The sequence below is a fragment of the Muscardinus avellanarius genome, assembly GCF_963383645.1.
Source record: "Muscardinus avellanarius genome assembly, chromosome: 13".
Lineage (NCBI taxonomy): Eukaryota > Metazoa > Chordata > Mammalia > Rodentia > Gliridae > Muscardinus > Muscardinus avellanarius.
Genome location: NC_137799.1, coordinates 47,281,690 through 47,300,958, shown reverse-complemented (window position 1 = coordinate 47,300,958; position 19,269 = coordinate 47,281,690). Strand labels below are relative to the sequence as shown.

General features: G+C 41.6%; 1 protein-coding gene across 6 annotated transcripts in view; it reads left to right on the top strand.

Moving 5' to 3' along the window:
* TEK (TEK receptor tyrosine kinase) overlaps positions 1-19,269 on the top strand; it is a gene marked incomplete at both ends in the record, with an annotated part of 115,901 nt that overhangs the window by 82,228 nt on the left and 14,404 nt on the right. For 3 of the 6 annotated variants that reach the window (XM_080709104.1, XM_080709102.1, XM_080709100.1), the window contains 5 exons: positions 1,492-1,626; positions 5,594-5,881; positions 12,797-13,096; positions 15,254-15,405; positions 18,303-18,513. In XM_080709104.1, coding sequence (XP_080565230.1) covers positions 1,492-1,626; positions 5,594-5,881; positions 12,797-13,096; positions 15,254-15,405; positions 18,303-18,513 — 1,086 coding nt within the window. Of the gene's footprint in view, positions 1-1,491; positions 1,627-5,593; positions 5,882-12,796; positions 13,097-15,253; positions 15,409-18,302; positions 18,514-19,269 lie in introns of all 6 variants that reach the window. The other 3 variants (XM_080709103.1, XM_080709101.1, XM_080709099.1) reach the window with 1 other exon arrangement.

The window sequence follows — 19,269 nt, the reverse complement described above, 5'->3', positions numbered from 1 at the left end:
GCACGCTTGTAATCCCCGCGCTTTGGAGGCAGAGACAGGAGGATCGCGCAGGTTCGAAGCCAGATGCGTGCGCTGGCTTAGGAGACCCTGTTTCCAAATAAAAATGTAAAAATATGTCTGGGAGTGTAGCCCGGAAGTAGAAGGGCTTCCAGGAACCCCAGTACCACCAAAAAAAAAAGTTCCTGATAACAGCTAAATTTACTTTGAAACCTAATTTGTTTCTGTTTGTTGCATGATGATATAATAATTTAAAAATAAAACAAAGGAAGAAGCATTATTGATTGACCAAGTTGCTTTGCAGACAGACCTGCTACTATCATGCTTGTAGGTAACACGTATCTTTCCACTAAAAAGTCTGTCTTACTTTGCCTCTGATTTCTTAAAAAGGGCCCTCTGTCTGCTGTATGTAAATAATTTAGAAAGTCATTTAAAAAACAAGAAGAGTTTTGGGTTCAATAATGCTGCTGACCTTGATACACTGAGAAGTCACAGTGTTATTACTGGGCTCATCATATTCAATTGTAGACTCAGCCAAAATTTGGAGTCTAAGGGATGTCTGGCCTATTTACTGAACTGCTGTTTCCTACATTGATGGCTAGTCTGAGCTTGTCATATGATAGTCATAATCCTCAGCTTTTCCTACAAGTCAATACCCACAAACCTATTAGACACAGTCCATTTTTTTCTTGTCAATTAGGAATTTATCATAACAGGACAAAAAGTTATGTTGGTAGCATGGCTGGCTAAAGCAAACAGCTAAGGAGAAAAGGCATATATCATTTGTTTTCGAGAGCTATTTTCAAGGGTGCTTGCAACCTTTCATTATATTGATATGGCTATTACAAATCAGTTGTCTGGTCACATTGAGCAAATCCTCAAAGAGTCTTTTTCTCTCTGTAGCTTGACTAGAATCATTGTTTGTACTTGAAAACAGTAGAAACAAAATTCTATTATTCAAATTGAGCCCACCCCCCCGTCTTCCAATGTGACACTTCATATAATAGAAGATTTTTAAGGTTTTATTTTGAAAGGAAAAAGACAAAAGCACTACACATATTCATGTGAATACCATATAACCTGAAAAGATCTTTTTAAAAGCCTAATTTTCACCGGGCATGGTGGCACACTCTTGGAATCCCAGTACTTGGGAGGCTGAGACAGGAGGATTGAGGCTTATACACAGCCTCGGCTACTTAGGCCCTTGGCAACTCAGTGAGACCCTGTTTCAAAATAAAGAATAAAAAATAGGGCTGGGGGTGTAGCTCGGAGGTCGAATGCCCCTGGGTTCCATCCCCAGTACCCCCCCCCCCAAAGCTTAATTTTCCTAACGCCAGAAAAGGTGAGTCTTGAAGGTGGGATGGTCTCTCTGTTTCACTATGACACTGGAATTTTGAAACTTTAAATTTAGTTCACATTGCAGTAACAACCATCCAGGTTTATAGACTGTAACACAAAACCAATGGAAGTTTCCTGGACTTTCCCTCTTCTCAGTGACAAATGAGATCGTTACCCTCCACTATCTGGAACCGCGGACAGAGTACGAGCTGTGTGTGCAGCTGGTCCGGCGCGGAGAGGGCGGGGAAGGGCATCCTGGACCCGTGAGACGGTTCACAACAGCGTCTATCGGTCAGTGGAAGCCAAGAGGCATTTATTTGTGAGCAGGGCGGGAGGGGGGAGAAAGGGGAAAGAGGAAGGAAGACCAGGAAGGGTGGTGGTGGGTGAGTGGGTGGGTGGGGAGGAGGTGGAAGGAGTTTGCTTTTGAATGGGTGGGAAAGTGACAGGAAGGCTGGCAGCTTCAGGCCAAACAGTTCCTTTATTTGGGCTGCAGCCCTGGCCTGTCTCCCTGGGGGCGGGGGCCTGTAGCCATCCAGGGGGACAGAGAAGGAAGCAGATGAGCCTTCAGGAAGGCCGGGACATCCCTTAGGACTTGGGATTTACTTAGCAGCAACAGTGCTGAGTCTCGGCTCCTGTATTTCACCACCGGCTTCCTGTTTGCAACTTCACGGTCCAGGCCAGGCTTCTGCCCCATTCGTACTTCAGAAATTCCAGTTTGTTTATTTTTTAAAAATAATTCCTAATTTTTTTCAAAGTAATTCATGCACATGGTTGAAACATCAAATAGAACAAAAGGCTTTTATCTAAAGAATACCCTCCCTGCTTGGTGCCACCCCTCAACCTCCGGGTCCTGCTTCCTATAGACACCCGTCTTTATCTCCCTCAGCTAACTCATAACTTTTGCCTCCATGTGGCTAAACCAGTGGTTCTCAAACAGTAGTGCCTGTCAGAATCACCTGGACATTTTGTTAAAAACAAAGTGTTGGGCCTGATCCTAATTGCTGATTCTGATTGTGGGGGTAGGGGTGGGATCAATCATTTGCATTTCTGGTAAATTCTCAAGTGATGGTTGATACTATTGCTTCTGGGTCCATATGTTATAAATTGTATAGAAAGAGTTCATTATTTATAGTGTTATTCCATATCTCTTGTCCCTTTGTTGGGTTAATGGAGAAGTTCTTGAATGTATGGTTTCCTTGATACTGAGCTGGGCTGCAGCTTTCTGCTAACCCCTTTCTTTGATCAGGTCCTGTCCTCTGATCCTTTGCAAAGTTCTCTCTTTTTACTTCTTTAACATATTCACTGTGTGTACTCATTCTTGTTACTCTTTCCTGGTCAATGCTTTATAGTTTCAAGTTCATTCTTATTCAATTCATACTATCTTTTAGGGTAAGAATTATCATCTTCCTGCCAGGCATGGTGGCCTATGTCTTTAAACCCAGTACCTGGGAGGCCAAGACAGGAGGATAATAGGTTCAGCAACTTAGTGAGAACCCTCAGCAATTTAACAAGGCACTGTTTCAAAATAAAGAAAAATAGCCGGGCATGGTGGCACGCGCTTGTAATCCCAGCATTAGGGAGGCTGAGACCGGAGAATCACGGTTCGCGGACAACCTCAGCTACTTAGTGAGGCCCTCTGCAACTCAGTGAGACCCGGTTTCAAAATAAAGAATAAAAAATAGGGCAGGGGTGTAGCTCGGAGGTCAAATGCCCCCGGGTTCCATCCCCAGACACCCCCCCAAAAAAAACCCCAAAACAAAATAAAGAAAAATAAAACAGAGCTGGGGTGTAGGTCAGAGGTACAATGCCCTGGGTTCAATTCCCAGCATCACAAGAAAGAAAAAAAAAAAAAAAAAAAAAAGAAAGAAAAGAAAAAGGAAGAAAGAAAGAAAGGGAAAGAAATCACTTTTACTTTTCTCATTTTATAGGTGTGTAAGTAATGTTTCAGAGTGGTTAGTAATTTACCCATGGTGACGAATCCTGTGAATCACACAGTACACTAGATCATCAGACTTTATGTCCTTTTACCTCTTAAATATCATTTTTCTTAGGAATGTAAAGTCAACATTTTCTTATCTCAATTTATACATTTTTTATTTTTAGTCCACTGACTAAAAGCATAAGAATATGGAATGATTTAGTGAGAAAACTGAAAGAGCATTCAGCAGGGACTGTGCACTTCAGTAGAGACAGCCCCTGCACTCACCCACCTGGGTTCACCTGACCAGCCCCATCCTTAAAGAACCAAATGGTGCTCAAGCTCCTCTGGGGCTTGTAGAAGGATTACACAGGCCAGAGGCGGCTTCCTGGGAACAGACCAGGTTGTGAATACAAATAATAACAAGTTAGAAGATAAAGGGACTCCGCAACTCTAATCAAAGGAACCCTGACATGTCATCAACTTGCTCCATAAAGGCAAATAGGAGTTAATCTCAGATCCGTGCTGATGAATTAAAAGGGGAAGGTCCTAATGTGACTCAGATGGAAAGTATTTATGGAACAGAACATAAAACCTTCACAGACCCACACTGCACTGTCTTCAGCCCTCAGAATGTCTTCCAGCCAGGATGCATTTAGAGGACCCTTGGAATATTTCAAAGCACTTCTCAGGGGTGGGCGGGAAGGGAGTTCTTGAAGGTTGTCCTTTTCCCAGCTGAATTTTGCTGATGCTTGTGTTTTAGTTCATCTGGCATTTGCACTATTTACGTGTGCTGATTGAGGTGGTGAAGGCCAGGGAGACCAGCAGGGGAGGGAAGAAAGCCCATTCTAGAACATGCTGCGGAAGGAGGGCAGGCAGGGTTGGGCCGAGGGCGGTGTGTTCCTCAAGGGAAATGGCTGTGTATGTTGAACTTTTCCTCTCTCTGAGATGCAGCTCGGGAGGTTTACACACGCTCTCCCAAAGAACAGCTCTCTATGCAGCTGCTTTGCTGTGGTGAGCTGCCTCACTACTCTGGGTGGCAGATTTTGGAACTTAAACTTTAGAGACTAGCAGAAAGCGTAGACATCCCTCTCTCAATTTGCCTAGATCTAGAGAAAGGACCAAGAAGAGCTTTAGCCTAATGCCAAGCAAATGCACACCTCAGCCAGGTGTGGTGAGCATACTTGTAATCCCAGGACTTGAGAGGCTGAGATAGGAGGCTTGCAGGTTTGAGGACGGCCTCAGAAAACAGTGAGATTCTCATTAACCTAGTGAGACACTGTTTCAAAATAAAAACAATAAAATAGGATGGGAGCATAGTTTGGAGGTAGAGTGCCCCTGGGCTCAATACCCAGTCCATCCCCAACACCACCCCCCCACACACACAATGCACATCTGGATGCTGCTTTTCAGGAGTCTAAGAATACAATTGGCTGGTGAGACCCCTTTTTTTTTTTTTTGCAGTACTGGGAATGGAACACAGGGGCATTTTACCTCTGAGCTACACCCCAGACCTATTTTTTATTCTTTATTTTGAAACAGGTTTCACTAAGTTGTAGAGGGCCTCACTAAATAGTTGAGGCTGTCTGCAAACCATGATCCTCCCGTCTCAGCCTTCCAAGTACTGAAATTACAAGCTTATGCCACCATGCCTGGCTTGGGTGGGACTTCTTGGTAGATGCAACAGGTCCTTCCTCTCACCTCTAATCAAGAGTGAGACCAACGTTTTTTATTCTAGTTTTAAAATATTATTCCCTAAGGATTGGGAGGCTGAGACAGGAGGATTGAAGGTTTGCAGCCAGCCTCAGCTACTTAGGGAGGCTTTCCACAACTCGGTAAGACCTTGTTTCAAAATAAAGAATAAAAAGTAGGGCTGGAGGTATGCATCAGAAGTACAGTTCCCCAGGGTTCAATCTCCAGTACCACACAAAGAAATTAGTCCTTAAGGAGAATTTTTAAATTTTCTTACTGGTGCATTATAATTATATGTAATAGTGGGATTTGTTGTGACATATTTATACATGTACAGAACATAATTGAGTCAATTTCATTCCCAGATAACACCATTTTCCTTTCTTTCCAACCTCCCCTAAGCCCCCTTTTGTCAGCCCTACTGGTCCTTCTTTTATTTTCATAAGATCCCTTTTTCTCTTTTTTTCTTTCTAGTTTCTACACATAAGAGGAAACACAGAACCCTTGACTTTCTGAGTCTTGCTTATTTCACTAAACATAATGCTCTCAAGTTCAATCTGTTTTCTTGCAATTGACATAACTTTGTTTTTTGGGGGTGCCATTACTTCTATCTTATGTAAATATAATGGCATTCCTGTTTTTCCCTAGGACTCCCTCCTCCAAGAGGTCTCAGTCTCCTCCCAAAAAGTCAGACCACACTAAATTTGACATGGCAACCCATATTCCCAAGCTCGGAAGATGACTTTTATGTTGAAGTGGAGAGTAGATCTGTGGAAATAAAAAGTGATCAGCAGAACATCAAAGTACCGGGCAACCTGACTTCAGTGCTACTCAACAACTTACGCCCCAGAGAGCAGTATGTGGTCCGGGCCAGAGTCAACACCAAGGCCCAGGGGGAGTGGAGTAAAGATCTCACCGCTTGGACCCTTAGCAACGGTAAGTAGCCTGTGCCGCTCCGGCCTCACCCAAACAACATTTGCTACTGCCATTAGGACTCAGCCTCTATCACTGCAAGTCTGGTTCCCAGAAATTATAAAAGGCACAGTTAGCTATTTGCGGGGGCTAATTAGTGCCCCCTTAATCACTGGAGCAGCTTGCAGTATATGAGAAAGCCACTGGACTTGGATCAATGGGTCAGGCAGAACTGTGCTAGTTTACCCTTTCTCAGTATGATGGTGTTTAGTAAGCAGATTAGTAACATGAATTAGATTTTCTTTTCTTCTTTTCTTTTCTCCTTTCATTCTTTTCTTTCATGCAGTTTGCTAGGGCTTGTTTAATCAGGTATGTGTATATGATGCCAGTTAATGAGGGAAAAGTCTTTCCTAATTTTGTTTTTTTGGGAGGGATATTAGGAATTGAACCCAGGAGCATTCTACCTCCAAGCTATACTTCTAGCCTTTTTAATTTTTTTATTTAGTTTTATTTTTTGGTGGTACTGGGGTTCCTGGAAACCCTTCTATCTCTGGGCTACACTACCAGTCCTATTTTATACTTTTATTTGGAAACAGGGTCTCTTAAGCCAGCGAGGCTGACTTCGAACCTGTGTGATCCTCCTGTCTCCGCCGCCCAAGTGCGGGGATTGCAAGCGTGCGCCACCATGCCTGGCTTAATTTTTTTTTTTTTTTTTTTTGGTGGTACTGGGGTTCCTGGAAGCCCTTCTACCTCCGGGCTACACTCCCAGACCTATTTTATATTTTTGAAACAGGGTCTCTTAAACCAGCGTGGCTGGCTACGAACCTGCGCGATCCTCCTGTCTCTGCCTCCCAAGCGCAGGGATTGCAAGCGTGCACCACCACACCCGGCAATTTTTTTATGTTATTTTTAAAGAGTGTCTCACTAAGTTATAGCAGCTAATCTTGAACCTGCAATCCTCTTGTCTCAACCTCCCAAGTACTGTGATTGTAGGCATGAGCCACCATGCCCAGCTGTCATTCCTAATCTTAAAAGCTAAATAACTGCTTGAAAATATTTCATAACAGACCATTCTTAGAATTATGTATATATACATATGTATAGCACACACATATACATTATGCACATATATGTTTAGAGCTGATATATACATATACACATGTATGTTTATATTTTTAGGATACATATTTATATATATTCTTAGAGTATATATATATGTATATATATATATGTATGTATAATATGTCTGAGAGTAAAAAAACCACTCTTTCAAAATATCCTACAGCTCAGGCTGTGTTTCAGATTGGTTATTTAAAATCATTTGGAACCTTTTGGTTTCTTTGTAGCATCTGGAGTTTTTCACCATTTAGCCATGTGCTCTGTTTTGTGTTGTTGAACCAGAGCTGTGCCATGCCTTCTGGAAGCCTTGGAGAGACAAGCCGCCTCTTGGCCACAGCAGCTACCACTTAAGTCAGGGCATGTGGCCCCTCTTCAGCCCCCAAACCCCCCAAAGCTGAGGCTCTGCTGCAGCGGGTTCTCTGCTTCCTCAGGAAGAGGCCTGGGAGCTGGCTCGGCGTCTCTCCCGCCATGCCTTTGTGCCAGTGACTTGTGAATCCTTTTGTCAGTGTTTATAATTCCTCAGCCTGTGTGTGTGTGTGTGTGTGTGTGTGTGTGTGTGTGTGTGTGTGTGTATTGACTAGCAAAAGAAACATTCATGTTTCTACCATCCAGAATTAATAGCTGTTAACACAGCTATTAATTTGCTTTCTGCCCTTTTTTTTGTTGACTTGTAGAAGTCATAATACAATATAGATATATTAAAATTCCCTTTGACTATCATCCCTACTGTTTCTATTCCACTCTTTCAGAGACAACCAGAAGTATGTTTATTATGTCTTTCCACTCATTGTTACATAATTTAATATACAGATCTATAATATACATAGGCATACAAAACATTCTCCATCCTTTTCTGAATACTTTTTAATCTATGTTTATGTAAATTTGATATGTGCCTTTTTTTGTAGGGAGGATTAATCCCAGGGGCATTCTACATCTGGGCTACACTCTAGCCCTATTTTATTTTTTATTATGAAACAATATCTTGCTAAGTTGCTGAGGCTGGCCTTCAACCTATGATCCTCCTGCCTCAGCCTTTCAAGTGCTGGGATTAGAAGCATGTGCCATCCCACTCTGGTGATGTGTTTCTTTTAAACTTTTGTATAATACTCATTTTATGAATTTACCATACCATATATCCATTCTTTTTTAGATGAAAATCTAGTTTCTTTTCTTTCTTTTTTTTTTTTTTTACTATTACAAACAAAAATGCAATTGCCATCCTTATATATGTCCCATATGCACAGGGAAGAAAGATTTTCCTAGGGAACATGTTCAGAAGGGAAACTCATGGGCAATATTCCTTTAGAGTGGCTACCTAGTCTGTACTGCATCCAGGAGAGTCTCAGAGCACTGTATTCTCTATAGCCATCTCTGTTTATATCCTTTCCTTATGATTATATCATTTGATATCACCAGTCTGTTTTTTTTCAGGTCTAGGATAGAACTCAGAGGCATTTGACCTCCGAGCTACACCCCCTGCTCTATTTTTTATTCTTTATTTTTGAGACAGGGTCTCACTGAGTTGCGGAGGGCCTCACTAAGTAGCTGAGGCTGTCCGGAAACCGTGATTCTCCGGTCTCAGCCTCCCAAATGCTGGGATTACAAGTGTGCGCCACCACGCCAGGCTTATCACCAGTCTTTTTTTAGTTTTGTCAATCTTAGAAACAAAAAGAATAATAGCCCATTACTTATTTATATTATTTATTTATTTATTTATTTATTTATTTATTTATTTATTTATTTAGTGGAACTGGGGATGGAACCCAGGGGCATTCTACCTATAAGCTACACCCTCAGCCCTATTTTTTATTCTTTATTTTGAAACAGGGTCTCACTGAGTTGCAAAGGGCCTCACTAAGTAGCTGAGGCTGTCTGCAAACCCGGATCCTCCTATCTCAGCCTCCCAAATGCTGGGATTACAAGCATGAGCCACCACGCCCAGCTAGCTCATTATTTATTTATATTTTCATTTTCTCGCAGCATTTGGGAGGCTGAGACAGGAGGATCAAGGTTCATGGACAGCCACAGCTACTTAGTGAGACCCTTTGCAACTCAGTGAGACCCTGTCTCAAAAATAAAGAATAAAAAATAGGGCTGGGTGAATAGCTTGGAGGTAGAATGCCCCTGGGTTACAACTCTAGTACTGCAAAAAAAAAATTTTTTTTCCTTGATAACAAGTACCATACTTTTTATGTTTGTGGGTCATTTGTGTGTTTTTAAAACAAATATAGTTGCTGAGTGAGGCATGGTTGTCCACACCTGTAACTAATTCAGGGGGCTGAGGCAGGAGGATCACAAGTTTGGCCCTGTCTCAAAATAAAATTAAAAGGCTGGGAATGTAGGTCAGTGGAATAGTGGCCCTGGTTCAATCCTCAGTACTCTCCTCCCCCCAGCAAAAAAAAAAAAAAAAAAAAGAAAAGAAAAAGAAAGAGAAACAAACATACTTGTTTATATAATGTATTCATTTGCTACAGGTTGTCTTATTGATCTGTAAAAGTTATTTATACAGTCTGGATGCTAATCTTATTATATACACTGCTAACATATTCTCCTAACATATTCTTTTTGGCCTTTTTATGATGCTTTTCACACTTTGCATTTTACAAATTTTTATTGGTGCATTGTAGTCAAACATTTTAATAGGTACAAGATGGTAGAGGCACACATGCACACACCACTCATTTAACCCTTCCCCCATTCACTTTACATTTGAAAGCACCCAGACCTGCCAATATTTGGCTTTACAGATGTACTTGTGTATGTTGGAATTATCCCCTGCCACAAGGTCGTAAATATATCCTTTGTGTCATTTCTAGTAGCTCTGGTATTTTGTTTACATATTTACATCTTATATTAAGACATAAGCATGTTATTTGGGGTATAGTATATTTTAATTTTATGTATTCATATATGGAAATCCAGTGGGTCTCAATGCCACATACTGAATGGTCCCCCTAGTGACTCAGGATGCTTTCTGTATCATATGCCTAATTTCCAAATCCATTTTGAATCTATTTCTGGGCTTTCTGTTCTTTTCCCTTCATCTCTGTTCCTGTACTATTTCCAACATGTTTAAATAAACTCTACATTTGTGACATGTCTTGATAACTGTAGAGCAAATCACCCCTTTCTTTTGCACAATTATCTTATGGTCATTCACTATCCCATATAAATATTGCCCTCATTAGAATCATATACTATCAAAATCATAGTATATTTATAGGATAAAACAAAAACTAGCTAGTAGTCACTGACAGTGGGGTTCTAATTCACATTTCCTTTCTCCTTAATTTTCTTTCTTCCTCTCTTTCTCTCTCCTTCCTTCTCCTCCTTTTTCTCTTTTTTCTTCCTCCTTTCAAACCATGCCCTTCATTTGTTTCTTTGAGTTGGCAGCCAACAGCTTCAAAGCAAGTTTGGTTCTTAGAAAAGTTCCTTTATCTGTGATACCACATTTAGAAGTTATTTAAGGTTTAATCAGTGTTTCCTAAAGTGTTCTACAATCATCTGGGGAACCTGCTAAAATGTAGATGCTGGTCCCAGATCTACTGAATATAAGTCAGAGGCTGCCTGAGCCATCCCAGAGGATGACTCCTTTCAGGCATAAATGGACAAATTGGTAGATGCAAATTTATTTTTCTTCTTAGTTGGCAGCAAATTATATTCATTATTTTCCTAAATGGTTTCTACAAGGCACTGCTTATATTTGTACTTAGAAGACAATTCGTTGAATTTTTTGAGGAAAAACTGTACAGATATTAAACATGTGCTAATAGTAATCTGGAAATGCCAGTATTTCTATTACTCTATAATCTCTTCATGGGAAGGAATACTATTTTATATTTTATAAAAAATATACAAAAACCTTGGTACTAAATGCAGAGGAAGTTCATAATACTGTTGCTTGATTGTGATTTGGGGTAATTTACCACCTGCTAGACATAGAAAATAAGAATCCAGTTGAAAGGCTCAGAATCCAATATCTAACTCTCATAAATGACCATAGTTGTCTAAGGAGTATGATATGGGAAATGAATGTAAGGTAAGAGGAAATTTAGAAAGAATGTAGCTTAAGACACTTCTCAAAGGTTCAGTTTCTTCTTCTTCTTCTTTTTCTTTTTTTTTTTTTTGGTGGTACTGGGGTTCCTGGAAGCCCTTCTACCTCCGGGATACACTCCCACAGGCTACACTCCCAGACCTATTTTTTAACTTTATGTGGAAACAGGGTCTCTTAAACCAGCGAGGCTGGCTCCGAACCAGTGCGAGCCTCCTGTCTCTGCCTCCCAAGCGCGGGGATTACAAGCGTGCGCCACCACGCCCGGCAAAGGGTCTCGCTAAGTTGCTGAAGGTCTCTGCTGGCCTCGATCCTCCTGTCTAAGCCTCCCAAGCGCTAGGATGACAGGCGTGCGCCACCACGCCAGGCTCTTCTATTTTTCATATGGAAAGACAATGATATAGGGACTCTACTAATTGCCTATTGGAATCTATGCAAATCCCTTCAGTTATTGAAGTAACAGTTTTCTCATCTCTAAAATTTGAATGATAATAGCATCAGTACCACTTATATATCTGCCTGTTGTTATACGTCTACACATAGAAGCCCACTGGAGATTCTCTAATGTATGTGATGTACATCAACAATCATATCCAAGTCAATCACTAAGCCAAACATGAGAAGGAGAGAGGGGGGAGGAAATGGGGTGGGAACTGGGTAAGGGCTAATTGGGTGATGTGTGCATGTGTGCCTCTACCATCTTGTACCCCATTAAGATGTATGACTACAATGCACCAATAAAAAATTATAAAATAAAGAAGTTAAAAACAAAAAATAAAAATAAAAACAAAAAAATAAAAGGACTGGGGGCATAACTCGGGGGTAGAATGCCCCTGAGTTCAATCCTCAGTACCACACACACACAAATAGAAAGATTTTAATAAAGTTTGCATATTAATGAAAAAAAGAAGCCCATCGGAAGCAGCCTAACTTCCCTTCTATCCTGGGCCCTTTAGGAAAGGCCTTCCAGTCAGACTGCAGGTATGACTGTGCATGCCACCTTCACACCTAGAAACCTCCAGTCTTTCCTCTCTCATCCTGCCTGTGCCCCTCAGTGGAATGTGACCTATTTCCCCTGAATCCCTACAGCACTTTGTCTACTAAGTGCTTAATACATCTTCTTGTGTATGCACTGACTTGCCTACTGCTCCATAAATGCATTTAGGGCAACGAATCATCGGGGAATCTGCTAAAGTGTAGAAGCTGACCCACCCCAGGTCCATGGAATCAAAATCAGAGGCTCTATGACACAGTGAATATGATCATGGATGGTAGCCAGCCTGTTACAGTTGAATCTCATTTCTTTTAGTTAGTGGCAGTGTGACCTTGTCTGAGTCAACCTCTTGGTGCCTCAGTGCTTAATAGTAAGATTATAAAGAAGAGGAGATGAGTTAATACTGGGAGGGTCTGGCATAATGCCTGCTATATTGTAAACAATATATATATGTTAGCTCTCCTAATCTTTTCATTCTTTCCAGCATCAAGAACAGGGTACATAGATTTGTGGAGTAATAGAATTTCTGAAGACTTCATATAGTATAAGGATATAAGCAAGTGACATGTGAATGGTCATTTCCCTGTCTATGCCAGTGTTTAAAATCTGCATGGAACCCAGTAGCCATACCAATGGATTGCAACCACCATCTGAGAAACATACATTTGCCATTCAGGGTTTATGAGATGATATAAACCTTCTTTCAAGAACAAAATAATTGAAGAGATGGTAGAATGTCTCAGATGAAATCTTTTTTTTTTTTAATTTCTAGTTCCTCCTCCTCAACCAGGAAACATCAAGATCTTCAATATCACAGACTCATCGGCCATTGTTTCTTGGACAATAGCGGATGGCTATTCTATTTCTTCCATTATCATCAGATATAAGGTTCAGGGCAAAAATGAAGATCAGCACATCGATGTCAAGATAAAAAATGCCACCATCACTCAATATCAGCTCAAGGGCCTGGAGCCTGAGACAGCTTACCAGGTGGACATCTTTGCTGAGAACAACAAGGGGTCGAGTGAATCAGCCTTTTCTCATGACCTGATGACCCTCTCAGAATCTCAAGGTTGGTACAGTGGAAAGGTATTACATAAGATTATTTTTGGACAGAATTAGAAAACCCCCAATTACATAAGGTATTTTCCCCATATGCATATCATAGTTCATTAATCCTGATAGGCTTTATCACCTCTATACAGGTCTTTAAAATCACAACATCCCTGGGAAAGATCCCTGTTGGTCCATTTTCTATTATTAAGCCTTAGAATAAATTAGCCTAATAGCATCCCCATCTAACAATCTAAGAAAACCCTGAGAAATATGAATTTTGATTCTGTGCAGAAAGAAGAATGTGAAGCTGTTATGGAAGGAAGGCTGGTTCAGGCATCTCCGGGAGTGGGGGAACTCCAGGAACTATATTCCATTCTTTCTCAACATGAACTCTTCTTTGAGCTCTAATGACACCTTTCTGTTCTGAGTCTTCTGCTTTTCTGATCCAGGGTATTAGATCTCCATGTTCACCTCCAACCCTCACTCCCACACTGGAGACAGTAAACTCATGAGATGCATAGTAAACTTCCAGAGTACCAGACGCACTATGTCTACTGTTTACGATTATTGAATGTAATCCAGTAAATCGGGGCCCTGGTGTGAGAGGGCTGCAAGTTGAGGATCAACTTCAAGTCTGTGCAAACGGCGCCTCCTAGCACACAGTGTACGGCGTGTGCAAGGGAAGTAGACAGTTACCTTAGGGGGTCGGCACGTTTGTAATTTGGATTTGACTCTTATAGAAAATCTACAGCATAAAAACTTGATGTTTTCATTGCTGATTCTGGAATACTGCAAAAATGTCCAAGGAATGATGCAGCTGCCAATTATGTATAGAGAATTGTCAATTTTAGATCACACTCTTAATAAATGCCTCACCTTTATAATTAGTGTGTTTTGGTAAAATGTGTACTGGTGCTAAATCCAAGCTAAACATAAAAGTCAGAAAAATTTAAAAACAAGACACACAACAAACCCCTCACCATGCTAGATGTCTCTTCACATTATACACAGATAGGAGAAAATATAGATGAGCACATAAAAATATTTTTAAGAAATCTGATCATGATCTATGTGCTACTATTAATAAAAACATGCTGTTTTGTCTCATTTTAAAAAAGGCTGGGAGTGGTGGCACATGTTTGTAGTCCCAGCATTGGGGAGGCTGAGACAGGAGGGCTGAGGTTTGAGGACAGCCTCAGCTACTTAGTGAGGCCCTTTGCAACTCAGTGAGATCCTGTTTCAAAATAAAGAATAAAAAATAGGGCCAGGGATGTAGCTTAGAGGTAGAATGCCCCTGGGTTCCATCACCAATTCCAAAATAAAAGTATTTTAAATAAGGGAAAGAAGTGGAGGAACTAGACCTTTAATAGTTTGTTTTGGCCTGAGCCCTGAATGTAATGGTGTTTTTCTTTTTGCCTTATTTTTCCCTTTCTCATTCTTCTCCTTCTCACAATTTGACATCATCCAGTAATCTCCACCAGTTTTTAAAACAAACAAACAAAACAGAAGAAAACAAAATATCTTACAGACCCTATTTTCTTCATATTATAGGGTATTATAGCATTCTGGCAGCCGGGCGTGGTGGCGCACGCTTGTAATCCCTGCACTTGGGAGGCTGAGACAGGAGGATTGCGCAGGTTCGAAGCCAGCCTCAGCTGGCTTAAGAGACCCTGTTTCCAAATAAAATATAAAATAGGTCTGGGAGTGTAGCCTGGAGGTAGAAGACCCCTGGGTTCCATCCCCAGTATCCCCCCCCCCAAAAAAAAGCATTCTGGCTCTGGACTGGGGCGTTGAGGCATGGGTGGGGAGGGAGTAGTCACTGTCTCAAAATCACACATCTAATTGGTTATTCTCACTATTTTTATTCAATAAGGTTCATCTGCTTGGGACCCAACTTGGAGTCAAAAGCTGAACAAATGAAAACTAGTGCTTAGCATATTTTTCTTTTTAAAGCACATTTATGTACATTTTTATGAAATGGTTTTATAAGAACCTTGTGAGTCAGACTCATCTCCAGTGAATTTCAGAAAATAAGCGAGTAGCCCAAGGCCACACAGTAATTTAGTGGCAGGGTTTACTGTTTTCCCATTATGCTGTGTCTCCTCCCACACACGTCCTTGGTCCACCTGTCTACCTAAACTAATCCAGCTGCTTCCCCTCCCTCCCTGCGCAGCCTCAGCCGACCTGGGAGGAGGGAAGATGCTGCTCATAGCCATCCTGGGCTCCGCCGGGATGACCTGCCTGACGGTGCTGCTGGCCTTTCTGATCATGTTGCAGTTGAAGAAGGCAAACGTCCAAAGGAGGATGGCCCAAGCCTTCCAAAACGTGGTAATGTCTCATCTTCTTACAAGCTAATGACTACAAGTCCACCTCTAGACAGAGCCTTCCCTTTAAAGATGTGGACCAGGCCGGGTGTGGTGGCGCACGCTTGTAATCCCCGCGCTTGGGAGGCTGAGACAGGAGGATCACACGGGTTCGAAGCCAGCCTCAGCTACTTAGTGAGGCTTTCAGCAACTTTGTGAGACCCTGTTTCCAAATAAAATATAAAAAAAGGTCTGGGAGTATAGCCCGGAGGTAGAAAGCCTCTGGAATCCACCCCCCAGTACCACCAAAAAAAAAAAAAAAAAAAGATGTGGACCAGGAAATGAACTTGCAAAGTCAATAATCCCCATAGACAGTCTCATTTTCTCTTTGTCTCCCATTATTAAATGGGAGAGAAGAGCACGACTATGTAATTTTTTTTTGTCCAAACTAGAACAATTTTGAGAGAGAAAGGGTGCTATTTGTAATTATGCAGAAAACCTAGCCTGAAATAGGATGGCCCTCTGCTCCTTCCTAAGACAAGCCATATGGTCCCTAGAGAACAGCTGTGGTTGAATGAATTGGGCATTATTTAAGGAAGGGTAGGGAGGGGAACCATTTCTCAGTGTGATAGCTAATAATGTACTAGACTAGACTTCCCATTTTTTCCTTAGTCCCCATTTCTTACGTCGAATACCTCCCTCAATACCATAACCACTCACATATATAAAATCATCCAGGCATGTGTATCTCCCCATTCCTGGAAACCCTCAGCCCACACTCAGTTTGTGACACTTGGCACTACCTCAATTCTCTCACCTAGGAATTTGGACCTATAGCAAAAGTCTAAAAGATTATACTTTACCAGGTAGGGCGTGGTGGCGCACACTTGTAATCCCAGCATTCGGGAGGCAGAGACCAGAGGATCAAGGTTCACGGATGGCCTCAGCTACTTAGCCAGGCCCTTCACAACTCAGTGAGACACTGTTTCAAAAATAAAATACTAAAAAATAGGGTTGGGGGTGTTGCTGAGAGGTACAATTCGCCTGGGTTCCATCCCCAGTACTGAAAAAAAAAATAAAAAAGATTATACTTTACCAAGAACCACCCCCTTTGAATATTTTTGGTATATTTAAGCGTGGACACTTCTCTCTCTTTTTAGTATAGGGGATTGAATCCAGAGGTATTCTACCTCCAAGTTACAGCCTCAGGTATTTTACTTTTTATTTTAAAACAGGATCTTGTTCTGGGCGTGGTGGCGCACACTTGTAATCCCCGCACTTGGGAGGCAGAGACAGGAGGATTGCGCTGGTTTGAAGCCAGCTGTGCTGGCTTAAGAGACCCTGTTTCCAAATAAAAATATAAAAAATATGTCTGGGAGTGTAGCCCAGAGGTAGAAGGGCTTCCAGGAACCCCAGCACTACCAAACAACAACAACAACAACAACAACAACAACAACAACAACAACAAGATAGGATCTTGCTAAGTTGCTGAGGGTTTCACTAAGTTGCTGAGTTCAGCCTCAAACCTGCGATCCTCCTGCCTCAGCCTCACAAGAACTGGGATCACAGGTGTGTGCCACTGCACCTGGCTAAACCTGGAATTTCTCTAGTTTATAGTTTCCTGTGTTGTATAATAAATTTGTACCTATTAATACTGGTACAATGACACACTTAAAGTGCAGTATACCTTTATGTTCCTGAGCCCCCAAAGTTCTCTTCTCAGGAGGAGGGGAACTTCATGGTCTGACTGTGCCAGAGATAGCTCAGCTTGGGCTTCATTGGAAAGAAAAGATCAAAGGGGTTGGGAGCTGTGAAGCTTGCCATGATATCAGTGCTTGTCAAGATACTGTCCAGAGCCATTTGGATTTAGGAAAACAAGAGACACTGTGCTGGGTTGTGCTGTAAGCATCAGTCATCTGGGTGTCCAATGAGATTCTAAACATCAGATGAGGGAAAGGATAAGACTGCCAAGAATATACTAGGCCCAAGATGATGCCAGCAATGACCCTTAACACAAACTGTGACTGCTCCAAACAGGATATCCAAGTTATTTTCCAAACCAGGACTGAACACCTCATTGTACAGTAGAGTAGAAAATGCAAGTATGGTACTTAGGAGGCTCAGAAAGGGGGATTGTAGGTTCAAGAGGAGCCTTGGCAACTTAGCAAGCCTATCGACCATGTTTTAAACCAAAAATAAAGCCAGGTGTTGTGGTGTAGACCTGTAATCCCTGTACTTGGATGGCTGAGACAGGAGGATTACAGGTTCAAGATCAGTCTTGGCAATTTAGCAAGACTCTCAGCAACCTAGTGAGACACCTTTTCAAACAGCAACAACAACAACAACAGCAACAGCAACAACAACAACAACAACAACAACAACAACAACAACAAACAACAACAACAACTAAAAAGGGCCGAGGGGTACAGTTTAAAGGTAAAAATGTTTCTAGGTTCAAACCCTGGTAAGTAAGTAAATAAGTAAAGAAATAACCAAACATATATAATGGGATGGGGCTATAGCTTGGAAGTGGAATGCCTTGGCATCCAGCCCCTAGTAACACACACACATACACACACACACACTCACACACTCACACACACAGAGAGAGAGAAAACTCAAGTATGACTGAAGTGGGACTGGCCAGAACATGCTGTCATTCCCTTCTTTCTCAGACTTTGCAGCATTGATGGTGGACAAGCTTTCCCACAGAGGCCCAGACTTATGCCCACACACTTCTATACACAGTGGGTCCATCAGAGTGGAGTGGGCTATGAGATAAAACGATTTCCATTTCCCTTCTAGAATTAAGTACACTATTTCTTTTTTCACCTGCTGTATATTCAAATCAGAAGGTATTATGTACCTTAGAATAATAAAAAAAAATCCTGAAACAAACAAAAACAATTATTTTTGCAGAGGGAAGAACCAGCTGTGCAGTTCAACTCAGGAACTCTGGCCCTGAACAGGAAGGCCAAAAACAACCCGGATCCCACAATTTATCCAGTGCTTGACTGGAATGACATCAAATTTCAAGATGTGATTGGAGAAGGCAACTTTGGCCAGGTTCTCAAGGCGCGCATCAAGAAAGATGGGCTGCGGATGGACGCGGCCATCAAGAGAATGAAAGGTCAGTGGTCAGAGTTGGCCTTTCCACAGGGTGGGGATAAAACTCTGTTTCCTGTTGGAATCTTTCATCTGTGCCCTTATACTCTTTACCAAAAGTTGGCTTGGTGTCAGATGTGGCTGCTGTGTGCAGCTGAAGGTGACGCTTCCTTAGAGATCTTGCCCAAAGTTAGGAGCCATTCAACATTAGTGTCTCTGTTCCTGGGAATATCGATTCTTTCATATATTGCTAATTGGGGGGGAGTATTATTATTTTTCATGCAATAGTGGGTCTCAAAATTAATCATGCATCAGAATTCCCTCGGAAGCTTTTTTGAAAACAGATTGCTGGGTTGGGTGTGGAAGCACACACCTGTATTACCAGCTACCTGTGGGGCGGAGGCAGGAAGATTACAAGCTAAAGAACTGCCTGAGCAATTCAGGGAGACCCCGATTCAAAATAAAAAATAAAAGGGGCTGAGAATGTAGCTAAGTGGTAGAGTGATTCTAGGTTCAATACCTAATACTGCAAAAACAAAACAAAACACCAGACTGTTAAGCCTCGTCTGAATAGGGAGGGGGATTTGCTCTCTTATAATACACAAGCCAATACTGTGGATTTGGAGACCACAATTTTGTTTTTTTATTTTAGATGGTGCTGGGGATGGAATCTTAGGTAACTGTTCTCCCACTGAACTTTATGTCCAGCCCAAGATCACACTTTAAAAAATTATTTTTGTACTAGGAATTGAACCCAGGGGCATTCTTCTAACTCTGAGTT